Source organism: Egretta garzetta, unplaced genomic scaffold (assembly GCF_000687185.1).
Source record: "Egretta garzetta isolate BGI_Z169 unplaced genomic scaffold, ASM68718v1 scaffold68, whole genome shotgun sequence".
In the NCBI taxonomy this organism is placed as follows: domain Eukaryota; kingdom Metazoa; phylum Chordata; class Aves; order Pelecaniformes; family Ardeidae; genus Egretta; species Egretta garzetta.
The window spans coordinates 651,916-665,946 of NW_009260774.1; the positions used below are offsets into that span (position 1 = coordinate 651,916).

General features: G+C 44.9%; 1 protein-coding gene across 1 annotated transcript in view; it reads left to right on the forward strand.

Annotated features, from left to right (window-relative positions):
- MYRFL (myelin regulatory factor like) overlaps positions 1-630 on the forward strand; it is a 49,060-nt gene extending 48,430 nt beyond the window's left edge. Inside the window, 2 exon segments of the mRNA XM_035901695.1 lie at positions 376-450; positions 544-630. Coding sequence (XP_035757588.1) covers positions 376-450; positions 544-630 — 162 coding nt within the window.
- The last annotated feature ends 13,401 nt before the right edge of the window (positions 631-14,031 follow it).

The following is a 14,031-nucleotide window of genomic DNA, read 5'->3' on the forward strand; positions in this document are numbered from 1 at the left end:
GCAGAATTGTCATTTGCCACTATTACACCTTAAAGCTCTCAGGCCACCTGGCACATCAGGAACAATCCCTATTTACTGTGGGATTTGCTTGGAAAACTAGAGAGAGGGAGTTCAGTTATTCAGACCCAGCTGAGTGTTTCTGGGAGCCAGATGTCTGTCAGTCTGTCAGGGCAGAGCTGATCAGAGCAAACCCACATTTGCAGGGCTTAAAGTCAGCACTTTGTCTTTAAATACTCTGACTATAGCTATCAAGTCTTGTTATCATAATTATTTTGCACTGCATTTGTCAGTGAAACGTTTCCAGAGCCTAACCTTCTCTCCAATTTAATGTGAAATAAGGTTATCTAATCTCTCTCTCTCTCATTTATCATCTAGGGACGTCAGCATATTTGGGCTCTCCCTGTAGCTAAATTGTATGACAGCGCATACTATTTCCGTGTAGCTGCACCGGTAAGCCTTTTGAAATGGCAGCACAGCAAAAGACAAATAGCATTTGAACTGAGAGAAGATCCGGTATGAATCTCCTTTATTTTTCTTCTGCAGGGTTTTGCAGGCTGCTCGACAGATCCTTATTTTGCTGGAATGTTTTTTACTGATTACTACTTCTATTTTTATCGGCAGTGTAACTAAAATGTCGCTGATCATTCTGTTCTTTGGGGAAAGGACAATGAAGCTTTTGATATGAAAAAAAGACTTTTGAATGGCCCTGGATATTTTTTTAAACCTCTTGCTAAGTTGTATGGCACTTTCTTGTTTGTTTCAGTGTGAAATTTAAAAAAAAAAAAATGGAGAAAAATAAAGTGTTTGACAATGACTGTAGCTCTGCATTTCCAGGAACTGTTTCTAAAAGGACATGAGGCAATGGAGTATATGATGTGCAAATAAACAATCCCATTGATCACAGTGAAGTTGTATGGGATTGTACATTTAGCAGACAAGAACAAATGGGTAGAAGCTCTGCTGAGCTGGGATATACTCCAGTTTTCAGAATATAGTAAGACTGCAAGTAACACTTGCAGTCAGGAGACCTGCTTATGTCCTACAGGCATTTGCCTTCTCTTAGTAGCAGCTGCCCTTTATTTATATATAAATCTGTTTTTTTCCTAACAAAACCAAAACCAAACAAAACTTTGAGAGAGAAAGGTAGCACTGTGCAAATGCCCTCTATAATAAGAGCTGTTAAGTTAGGGAACAACAGGTCAATTCCACGGTGTGTGTATTTCCATTTCAGAAAGCAGTACCATCATTACCATTACAATTGCGTGATTTAACGACACTGCTGCTGTTTGAATGAGATATGTTTCAGCTATCTTTTTTTTTTTTTTTTTTTAACTGTATGGCAGGAATGAACTATTTACTCCTAAATTCAGGTTATTTTTTTCTTGGTGTTTGTGATTTGTGCTAGCGTGATGAAAGAACAGAAATATTTGAGAAGAATAATGTCTTGCCTGCATGGCTTTCTGAGATGGATGTGGATACACACTTGCATGGGAGAAATCTTTCTGTTTATATTTAGGAAATACATTTTTAAGGTAAAGCTATTTGAATGAAATTTCACATTAGTTGCTCAGACAGAAGGAAAACAGATGTAATAACCAAGCACAGTATAAATAGTGTTGTGGGGTATGTTTAGAACAATCATTCACTTTGTGTAGAGAAGAGAAAGTAAATATAATGGAGAGACTGTAGGCTGTTACAAGATTTATAATGTAAAAGTTACATGTGAACAACCTTACTCGGAATGAAATTATTTAGTAGTGAAAGGGAAACATTAGGCAGAAAAATTAATCTCTAAAAAAGAGCTGACCACAGTCTTTGTAAACACCAGTGTGTCTTGACTGCATATTTATTGCCTGATGATGCGATGGGAGAGCTTAATTTGTTTCTGTGCCTTCCTTTGGCATTTCTTTTGTCACTATTTTGGGATTTCCTTTAAGGATGACCTTCTCACTGATTTTTTTTTTTTTTTTTTTTTTTTTTTTTAGATGTATTGCTTCAGCTGGGATTAACTGCAATGTCTGTGGGGATTTTTGCCTTAAATGACTCACTACTTTTGACCGTAAACCTATAAGGGTTTACTTTTTTTGTGTTGTTTTGTTTTCCAGGGAAGTATTTATGGAGTAGACCACATGCTCTGTAACATCCCAGAGACTAACCGGACTTTGAACTTGCGGGTCCAAAAGCATCAGAAGTTTGTGCCTTTAGTTTTTTATGGTCCGTATTTGAGGGTAATTCCTAAGAAGTGTCACCCGGTCACAGATGATAATGCATGTGCATTTTGAACAAAAATTGTACATTTTGAGACCCACCTGGATTTCATCACGCTGATCTGGGCTGAAATACTCTTCCCTGTGGCACAGAGCACTGCAGTAGGAGAATATAGGCTCCCAGTGATTCCTGTCATCAAAAAACTTCCTGTGATTAGAGTCTGGGGTGAGATGCATGTGGGATAGGAACTGTTTTCTTTGTGAAAGTGCTTGTGGTGATTTATTACACATTACATTGCCCATTCAAGAATTTTCAACTGGTTCTTTACTCCCGTCATGTGTTTTTAGTAAGGTACTCTTGGAAGATTTTATTCAGATCTAAGATGACAAACTGCTGTACAAAGGCTGTGTTCTAACATGTCCGAGGTAACAAAAATCCACCTTGGCAAAAGCTAGGGGGGAACTGGCAGAAATGAAATACTTGGCATTGAAAAAACTGTGATAAATAGTCCTCAGGCTCCTGCTGTGAATGACAGTGAGCTGAAAGACTTTTAAAATGGGATGACATATTAACAGTAGTGTTCTGGCCATTTTAAACGGGGATCAGATGACTTCTGTCCCTTCGTGACACTAATGATATAGGGGTTGCCGCTGAATGAGTTAGTGGATCCTGGGGCCAGGAGAAAATACTAGTAGTGTAACGGAACCCTGAGCATCCCTCACCATGCCCCATTTTTCCATCTGGAAGTTTAGTCTAGTCAAAAAAGAAAAACTTTGCTAATTTGCCTGGGATTTCACATACTCCAGGTCCCAAAGCGCACGAGCAGATACCCGGTGTAATGATTCAGACTATACTTGCATTATGGCTCGTTTGTCTGAGAGTCAGCCAGGTGCTTGGTCACCTGGAAATCCCAGAAGGTGTTTCAATTCTCCTTCCCCCTGGATAAGGTCTTCACAATACATTGAATTGCCAGGCATGTGCTGGCTGGCTGTACAGTGCACATCCAGCAGGTTTTGGTGGGGATAGAGTTCATTTCTTCACAGTAGCTTGTATGGGGCTGTGTTTTGGATTTGTGCTGGAAACAGTCTTGATAATACAGGGATCTTTTAATTACTGGGGGAGAGAACGAGCGCGTGGCTGGATGATGTTTAGCTGCCTACTGGGTTTAAGCCATGACACAGCCCCACCAGATGCACAGTGGGTGAGGTACATGCCCAGATTTCAGTCCATGTTGGTGTGAAAATATGGAAGCTCTAGGAATGGTTCTCACTCCCATATCTGCTGAGTCTTCACTTGCCTGTGCCTGGGGAGGTGGAAATCAGCTTGACACCACTGGCCCGGTGGCATTCTCTACCTCGTGCAGTCCTTGTCCCTTGTACAGCAGCGAACTGGGACCGCCGTAGAATACCATGGGGAAAACACGGCCGGCAGCATTTTCCATCCTGAAAAACTAAAGGAAGTACAGGTTGACTTTTCCAGATGAAAACCATGGTTCTAAAAAGTTCAAGCGTCTCGGTTCTTTGTCTGCCATTTCTGCACGCTCAGTGATAAAGTTGCAACAATTTTTAATAGTGGTCATTACAATGCAATTTGAAACAGATTTTGTGACACCTAATAATGAATTATTAATGTGTTATGTACATTGTACTTGGAACAGGATAACCCCTTCCCTTACCTCCTTTTAACACAATGTGGATGAATTGCAGAGACCTCCAGACTTCCATCACCAGAATATTTTCCCCTAATTTGAAAGGAGGCTGAGGCAAAGCAATCTTCCAGCGTGGGTGATACAGGCAGCCGTAAGTTGCAGGAGGCAAAGCTAGAGCTAGAATAGAGCGATCTGGTACAATCTGATCTGGGTTTCAAACCAGCAGTTCGCATCAAGAACACGATAGGGCAATTCACATTTTTACTTGACTGTAACACAGATTACCTGGACTTGCTTTCAGTAAGCTTGATCTAGCAGTGGCAGTGGCTTTTTAAGAGCGGACGTGAGATCACTTGAAAGCCTGGCGCATTAAGTGTGCGAGGCTATAGATGGAAAATCCTGTATGGTCACCCCATGGAAGCCAAGTGCAAGGCAGAAGAGCAGAGTGAGTGGTTCTGGGGTGTGAGTCCCCAGCTGGAATAGCCTTTCGGCACAACCCCAGGCAAAGCTGGGGACAGCTGTGAACAAAAGGGCATCTTGGTTTCTGGTTGCAGCTCAGTTCAAATGATGCTTTAGTTCAGAAAAGGCCTGGTAGGTAGTGAGGAGGCTCTCTGGTGAGGTGATAGGAGCCTGCTGAGAGGAGCTGGCAATCCCAAAGCTGAGTGTGGAGTCCTGCACAGCATGGGCCTGAAGGGAGACCTGGAGGTGAGCTTTTTTGATCAAGTCCTGCCTATCTACATTTTTCTAGGATCATAGCCTGCTTGCTGGCATCAGAAAAATGCTTGCATTAAGAACTGTTAGCAGGTTAAATTCTGCTCACGGTGCAAGAAGTTGCTCACTCAGGAGTCATTAACTTCTTAAATTACAAACCCATTGCACAGAACCTGAGAAAATCCAGCTGCAAAATGAAGACCTGATTTACATCAGGTTTACTCTTTCTGTTGATCTGAGTGCTAAAGTATGTTTAAAATAAATTGGTTCACAGTAGGTATAGAAACTAATTTCGAGATACACAGAAAATTAACCATAATTTATAAACTAGTTGCAGTGCTTTAAGACTTTTATATGCCATGTTGCTTTCTATGAAGACATGGCTTTTATATATGACATTATAGCATTTTATATATGACATTAAAAGCATTGAACGTGACTGATGGAAACTCGTTATAGGAACCCTTTACAGATCTTACCTTCATCTTGGAATAATTCTACTTAATATTCCAGCCAAACTGTGCTACAGAGAAACGATTTCCTGCAGATGTGTGCCCTGACAGGCTGCCACTGCAAAAATCCCAGCCACTCTGCTGTCTTCCGTGGATCGCTCTGCCATGGGATGTTTGCTTCCTCCCACATTCCCTGCCTGCTGGAGGAGGCAAAAGGCAGGACCAGCTCAGATTTGAGCTGTTCTCATACTGACAGGGAAAGGTGGCTGCTCCCTCACACAGGGAATTCCTACTTGCCTTTGGAAATGTTAACTTGTGCCTGTCTGTTCTTTTGGGTGCACACCAGCTTGGGTGGTCTTTGCTTCTTGGCTTCAGATTTTCTTGAATCTTGTAGAAACATAACATGGCTGAGCATCTGCTGAATTTGATTGTAGTTGGGCAACGCATTAAAAATTATTAGTAAGCAGAACAGGGAGGTTGATCATATCAGCTTGGAACTGTGATGATCTGTTCAAAGCCAGGATTTAGTTCATCCCAGACAGAAGAATCTTGAGCGATGGCTCTCGAGTTTCTTAGGGGAGATGGTGCTTTTTGGAACAGGATGTTTGGGAAGTTTTAGTTTGTAGGTCCAGAGCCTTGGATAACGTCTTTGACACTAAGGAAGCTGGGATTTGGCCCGCTCCTCTGTAGACCTGGGGCCAGTGATGAAGCCTTCATGCCTCCATTGCTCACTAATAAAACTTTGCTAATAGTGTTTTCCCTGCTTGAAGAGGAAGAGGAACTGGAAGTGGGGCAGCGCTGTGAGGGTAAATGTATTAAAGACGCTGAGATGCTCATATGTGTCAGGATTGCATATGCTTGGGACTAATCAAACAGAGACCCTCTTTTAGTAAAACAATATGCTCAGCACTTCTGAAAAGTCAGGCCCGGTGAGGAGCTAAAGCTCTAACTTTAGCTGTTCAGTTCGAGTGCTTTGGTTTTGGCATGTTACCGCAAAATCCTTGTTAGGCTATAGAAATGTTTCTCCGGAAAAAGCAGAGACCTTTTTTTTTCTGGACAAAGTTCATCAAGTAGTTCGAAGAAACGGTTTTCACCGTTACATTTCCGCGCCCCCTCCCTTGCTCTTATGCATGCATGGTATCTGTTTAATTTTTCTAATCTGACGTGAGTGTGTTTGCTCACTGTGGAATGAGTAATTTTAATTAACATCTGCAAGCCACCAAATAATACCCGGAGTGGCAGCTACTGGCTATGTCCCACGCTCTCAAAATCATTTGGCTGAAAAAAACAGTGCTTTTTAAGGAAGAACTAAGGCATAAGCATGTCCCTGTCATAGATTACATATATTTTGTCAGCTGAGTCGCTGCCCTTCCTGCTACCGCCTGAGCTTTTGGGGGGTGCCGAGCAGTGGTCGTGTCCCCGGTAGCAGGCACCAGCAGCCTGGGCACCCGGGCTCAGCTCTCCCCAGCGAGACTCAGGACCTGGGACTGGAGCACACCTAGAGTGGCAGTGAGGTTCAAGACATGTTAAGGCGCTGTAGTTAGTCCTAATATATCTTGTCCAGATCCAGTGTAGGTTAAAAAAAGAAAAAATCATGCACTCACAGCACTTTGGGCACTGCCGTCCTCATAAATGTAGTCTCCACTCCCCCCCCTCCAGCTTCCCCAAATAGTGCGCTTTCTGTCAAAATAGCACACGAGCGAACATTTTCAGCGCAAGCCCAAGCCCTATATGCAAAATCACAGGTCTCACACAAGGCAATCCTGACCCAATTTTAACCCTGGTTGCTATGGCACTCCGCAGGCTGGGCGGCCGGTGGGGCAGGGCAATTTGGCGATGGCACACAAGCCTTTTGTTGCTCCTTGGCCTGGGTCCAGCCAGCTCCTTTCCCCGGCTTCTCCCCCCACCCTGCCACAGCTGGCAGCTGCCTGCATCTGCCAGCCTGGAGCAGCAGCCGGGCTGCAGCCTCTGCTGACGCTCTGGGTCGGTCTCCTGGAGGAGCCACCTTCTCCCAGGCACCCAGAGCTGGTCCCCTGCAGACCACAGCTCCCATCCTTCAGCTGCATGCCCCTGTATTGGAAAAGCCTTCACCCTCCTGCTCCCAGGCTTTGAGCAGGCTCCCTCTCCTCTTCCCTCGCTAGTTGCTTTCCAGCCACCCTGGCCCCTGCTTTACCTCCTTCCAAAAAAGAGGAACACGTTACAATACTTTTAAAGGATGAGATTTAAAACAGGTCATCTTCTTAGCAATGGGTTGAAAGGAAAGTGACTTTTATGAACAGGATTGAAAACAAAACTCATTATTTTAAAGGCAGATGTTTTAATTTCTAGTTGGTGTTAAATACATTGCAGTTGCCTACATGCAGTAATATAAGCACAGGATTTGCAAATTTGAGTTTAATGTTAATTTAGCCGGCAGAGATACTCTGCAGGGTAATCAGTGCTTTGCATTTTTCATTCAATCTTAATGTTACACTTTCCCTTCCACAACATAATCTAAACCACCGACCAGCTGGCTGTGTTGATTAAAATCCTCTTCCTGCTTTTTAATAATCTTCATGGTTCTGCCCTAGAATTATGAAGTGGTCATGGTCTATCAGGAAGGAAATCTGCTGGACCAGAATGCAGTACTTACAAATTAAGATTTCTGCCTAAAGTGTATTGCTGATTCCTAATATTAGTTGTGTCCTGAATGCTTTGTGATATCCACAGAGCCTTACATGAGTTTGTAACAAAGCTCTTCAGATTGAATTACTTACAAATAATTCATTATGCATTTGGCTGACACGTTTCCTCACTGAAAACCTAGATTAAGAGAATGTCATTAGGGGATAGGGGTGACAGAGGACTTTTGTTATCAAGAGGCCTAATCCTGCCTTTCAGAGGCATGGAGTCATGCAAGCTCGTCATGTGGACCCTCATTGCCTTCACCTTGATGGCAGAGGGAGAACGGATGGGGCCAAGGTATTGCTGCAAGGGGGAGCACTGAGCCAGGAGTCAGAAGTTCCTCGGGATGCACAGCTAGGGGATGGGAAATGTTCTTAAATGGAAGGTGATGGAGCAGCAGGAAGGATGCTCTGATTCCCCAGATTCATCCAAAGGCTGCTTGGGCTCAGCCTCGGTCTTCCTTGCTCTGCAAAGCTCCTTGCACAAAGGCCGTTTGTGCAGACTGGATGAGATTCACCCAAACAAGTAATGTCTTCTGTGTGTTGTTGCTTTTTCTGTAAATAACTATTTGATCACGATGAATTGATTTTTTTTTTAAACTAATTTGATGTGATGATTAGGCAATCACTTTAGCATGTGTTTTTTCAATTATCTCTCATTAAGAAAATGAGGCAGTAACTAAGCATAATCTATCTTTTTCCTGATTTCTCACAAGGTTATTTAAGACTGCAGATATTCTTGCTGAGGGGTTTGTATGTCTTTGGATCTAGGGATGGTTAATGTGGTTATACCCTGTAGTTACACCACCTATACTTTGGCCAAGATCCTACTCTTAAGGATGGTACCCAGTGAAAATGTTACATAGGTAGAGACCTGCCTACAGGTCTTTGCTGCACTCTTCCCTTCCCTACTGTGTGTTGCTGCTGGGGACTGCGTCAGTGCATGCATTTGGGGCAGAGACAGCACAAAATGATGATGGATGCTTATAAATGATGCATGCTAATGCCGCAGAATTTTGCTACAGGATGTGAAGTTTGGTTTTAGGCTTTACTGTTTTGTTTCCATAGTTGCACTTAACCACAAACACCCATTTTTACGATTCAAAATAAATAGCCTTTCAAATTCTACGCTGTTGCTATCTGTGTTAAGCTTTTAGCAGGGGGCTGTAAGATTTGCAGGTTGAAGAGTCAGGGCCCCAAAGTTTTCAAGGAGCTTTTCTCTCACACTAACGAATGATACGCCTTGTCTCCCACCCATTGCAGGAGCAGCCAGCCTACAGCAGAGTAGGATGGAGATAGGCCATGAAGATGTGAAATACCTGCAGCGTTAAAACCATGACTTCCCATGAGATGAGGAAGGAGGAAGTTTCCTATGAGCTGGCTCTGCTATGACTTGCCCTGTTGACCACAAGCTCTGACTATTTGGGAATTAGTCTTTTGTGAATGGAGCTGTGTCATGGTTTAACCCCGGCTGGCAGCTAAGCACCACCCAGGTGCTCGCTCACTCCCCCCACAATGGGATGGGGAGAGAATCCGAAGGGTAAAAGTGAGAAAACTCATGGGTTGAGATAAAAACAATTTAATAGGGAAAGCAAAAGCCACATGTGCAAGCAAAGCAAAGCAAGGAATTCATTCACTGCTTCCCACCAGCAGGCAGGGGTTCAGCCATCTCCAGGACAGCAGGCCTCCATCATGCGTAATGGTTGCTTGGGAAGACAAACGCCATCACTCTGAACGTCCCCCGCTTCCTTCTTCTTTCCCCAGTTTGTATGCTGAGCATGACTCCATATGTTATGGAATAGCCCTTTGGCCAGTTGGGGTCAGCTGTCCTGGCTGTGCCCCCTTCCAGCTCCTTGCACCCCTAGCAGAGCTGAGAGCTGAGAAGTCTTTGACTGGTCTACTTGCACTACCCAGCAACAACTAAACCATCAGTGTGCTATCAACATTCTTCTAGTACTAAATCCAAAACACAGCACCATGCAAGCCGCTAGAAGGAAAATCAACCCTATCCCAGCCAAAACCTGGACAAGCTGTTCTTTCTTCACCTTCTTGTGGGTGTCTTAAGCCTTTGTAGGGTGCCCTTTCCTTGAAGTCACATTGCTCAGTTTCTAGGCTGGTTTGGAGTCTGCTGCAACCTTATGATTTTGCATTTTTAATCATCAAAAAGCAATTCCTTTTTCTTACTTTGGAGGGTCTTGATTGCAAAAAGGTCAGTTCTGACTTCCTCTCTTCACAATTTACTTTTGTTGGTTTTCCAGGCATTGATAATGTTTTTTGAAGCTCTGATGACTTCAGCCATTGCTGTTGTAAGCTCATTGCTGACAGGGTGCTGGTGAGCACTGTTTGGCTGGCTGCTGAAGGTTCATGGGCACTACTCAAAAAAACAAACCCCAGAGGCTACTGGGTAGGGCAGGTTAATCGCCTCCTGACTGCACAGTTCTTACTTTTGCCATCTCAGGCGTTTTCTTTAATGTTGTGCAAATAGCGGCTGAGCTCCAGCCACAGAACTGACTGGTAGGAATTTTCAGTTGATGCTCTTCCCCTGTAGCCCTCTGTGTTCCCATCTTGCTCCCCCCCCTACAGCATCATGGCCGAAGCAGCTCAAATTGCCCTCTTGGCATTTGTCTTATCGCTTTCCTTTGTGATCTACTTGCTTTAATGTTGAGTCTTTTGCCTGTCTCTTGGTCAATATAATGCCAAATTCAAAATTCATGCCCTTATCTTCCAGAAATGTTTAGCAACTTGGGATCTCTCTGCTGGCTTTTGTGTTTCTTCCTCCTTTTGGGCCATCATTTTGTCCCTGTGCTTTCTCATGTAAATCCCTCTTCCAGTTCACTGTTTCCTACAAATACCAACCCAAATCATCAGAGGCTCAGCCACTTGACCAAGTATAGAATCATAGAATTGTTTAGGTTGGAAAAGACCTTTAAGATCATCAAGTCCAACCGTTAACCTAACCCTGCTACCCCACCTCTAAACCATGTCCCTAAGCACCCCGTCTACCCATCTTTTGAACACCTCCAGGGATGGGGATTCGACCACTTCCCTGGGCAGCCTGTTCCAATGCTTGACAACCCTTGCAGTGAAAAAATTTTTCCTAATGTCCAAACTAAACCTCCCCTGGGGAAACTTGAGGCCATTTCCTCTTGTGACCTGGGAGAAGAGACCGACCCCCACCTGGCTACAGCCTCCTGTCAGGCAGTTGTAGAGGGCGATAAGGTCTCCCCTCAGCCTCCTCTTCTCCAGGCTGAACAACCCCAGTTCCCTCAGCCGCTCCTCATCAGACTTGTGCAGGCCCCCCCGGGTGCTCTGTCCATGTGTGCTCCCTGGCACAGGGCACAAGCTGAATGTTTCACAAGCAGAAAATACAAAAATGAACAGAACTGCTTAACAAAAGAACACAAACTGTATTTCTGGGTCACTTTACTGCCCCTTAAGGATTTCTTTTTGCATTAAGTTCCGTGGCTAAGTATGTTTTTCAAGACAACACAAAGACTGACCTGAAGGATCTCACTCAGTCTGCCTGTCTCGGTGAGGAAGGGTTTAGTCTCCTTGCTTCTGCTCAGACAGCTACCAAGAACCATACCTGCTGTGTTTACTTATTTAAACTGAATCAGGTATAATGGTTACACAAATCAAAACAAACCCGGTCTCTGTATACAAGAAGCAGCTGATGTTCTGTTTCTGGAGTAAAATATATGTAAAGAATACTTTTTTCAATGTAGAAAAGGGGAAAAAATCCAGACCTGTCAAAGTAAAGCATATTAAAGGAGATGGTTGCAAGAAGATGACCCATATGCTGTACATAATATATGACCTTCTTCCTCTTCAATGTCTGCCCCCTGAAAGATGAAAAATTACAAGGGCTGAAACTGAAAGCATCATTAAATGTTAATCTGCTGGGGCTTCCTTAGTGCTAGCGAGGTCAGGCTCTGCCGCAGAACATAGTGACAGATGGAGCGTCTGCTGTGAAACCATTCTGCGCTGCCAAACGCCGTCGGTAGACGAGCTGTCTGCCGCCCTGCACGTGCTGCGGCCGCGCGCCCCGTGAGCTCCCTGCCCAGGGGTGGGAGTGCTCTGAGGGACCCGGACCCCCGTGTGGGAAAATGCCATCGTGGCCGTGTCGTGTGAACACTGAATTGGGAAGATTTTAGGCTTTAGATTAGGGCCATTAATGAGCTTTCTGCTTCTGCGAGCGTATCGTGACCTGCAGGCAGGAAAATGCGGTTTTTGGAAATGGTTTGTCCTGGCATAGCGCTGAGCTGGGGATCTCTAAATTGCTCTGAAGGGCACTGTCCCTGCTGAGCCTGGTTCCTGTGTTTTTCATCGCCTCATGTGAAAGGGACTCAAGCCTTGGAGGCTTACCGTGTTTGCAACATTAAGTTGAAAGCTCCTGACTGATGGCCTTGGGGGCTTTTCCCATAAAAAAACCATAAAGCTACACTGCAGCTTAGATGGAAGAAGAGGTTTTGCGTGGTGCCTAGATACACCCGCTTGTGACCAGGCTCCCTGTGCTGCTGCGCTTCTGGCATCACCACTTCATAACCCACCAGCTAATTTGGGGATGAAGCTGCTGATAGGAAAAACAAACCGGACGAGTTCCTCCCTAAAGCTTTGGCACAGAAAAACTGGGAACGATCCCTGAATCAATGCCTGCCCTAGCTCCTTTTTGCCAAAGTCCTTTGTGGCGGAGGAACTGAGGCTGTTCCCTGGGGCTGCCAGAGCCAGCATTGCAGACACTGTGGCCTTAGGGCCTGTCTGCTCTGGTTCAGGAGGGAGATAACATGAGCACTAGTTGGATGTGACCTGCCCCAGTGAGACTGCATGCAGCTGGTCTGCAAGCCTCATCCTCTGCCTTCTATATGGAAGAGAGCTCTTTCCATTGTGCTAGCAGAGGAGCCGAAGAAAACCTAAAGCTCTGGTGTCCTAAAGCTCTGGTGAAGTGGTGGTGTCACTGCTTCGGTGCTACCTGATGCCTTTTGGAAATGACCTGGGTAACAAATGTGCTTCAAGCAACTTGTGAGAGGCACTGTCACCACTGATAAATTATATAAAGTTTAGGGTTGTAGCAAAATCCTTACAAAGCAGTGGAGCTTTGCTCAGTCTCCACGGCTTATGAGTCCATTCATTTCAACCACATCTAACCTGGGTTGCACATTTTCCCAGCATGGGCAATTTCCAGAAGTCATTTGCTGGGCTTGATTGCCTCATGAAGGCCAAGGATATTTGTGGAACCTTAAAACGAAGCTTTTAAATTTAATCGTTAGATCAAGAACTGAGGGTTTGTATTTGAGCTCTTGCCTCAGATGAATTGAACAGCACCAAACCTGAAACAAATGGGTTGTGCACCTTCACCTGTGCATCACAGCAAAGAGGAAGGCAACATAATCTTTGCTTAACGGAAATACATTATTCTTGCCAAGAAAGGTTATTTAGCCTTTTGAGGCAATTGCAAGCTTTCACTCACAGTGGTTGTAAAGAGGTAAAAACCCAGAATATGAAGGTGGCTCAGCCCTGGACAGAATAATGTGTAGGGCAAACCAGTACTGGTGGTGGTATACCTTAAAATAGCAATACATCAATGGCAGTTAGCCTGCCAGGCAGCTCAGATGTCCATGAAGTGGGGACAAGGTGGTGAATTGTCAAGTTGAGCTAGGGGCAGCAGAGGCTGATACTACCGTGCATTCTCCTGGAGAAATTGGCTGCATTCTCCCGAAAAAGGCAGGAGACTCCCACAGCATTCTCCTGGAGAAAAATAGCTGCTCATGGCTTGGACAGGCATACTCTTCACTTAGTAAAAAACTGGCTGGATGTCCGGGCCCAAAGAACTGTGGTAAATGGAGGTAAATCCAGTTGGTGGCCGGTGACAAGTGGTCTTCCCAGGGCTCAGTATTGGGGCCAGTTCTGTTTAATATCTTTATTAACAATCTGGATGAGGGGATCAAGTGCACCCTCAGTAACTTTCTGAGCAACACTAAGTTGGGTGGGAGTGTTGATCTGCTTGAGGGTAGGAAGGCTCTGCAGAGGGACCTGGGCAGGCTGGATTGATGGGCCGAAGCCAGTTGTATGAGGTTCAACAAGGCCAAGTTCTGGGTCCTGCACTTGGGTCACAACGACCCCATGCAACATTACAGGCTTGAGGAAGAGTGGCTGGAGAGCCGCCTGTTGGAAAAGGCCCTGGGGGTGCTGGTTGACAGCCAGCTGAATATGAGCCAGCAGTGTGCCCAGGTGGCCAAGAGGGCCAACAGTATCCTGGCTTGTATCAGGAATAGCGTGGCCAGCAGGAGCAGGGAAGTGATCGGGCCCCTGTACCCGGCACTGGTGAGGCCGCACCTTCAATACCGTGTTG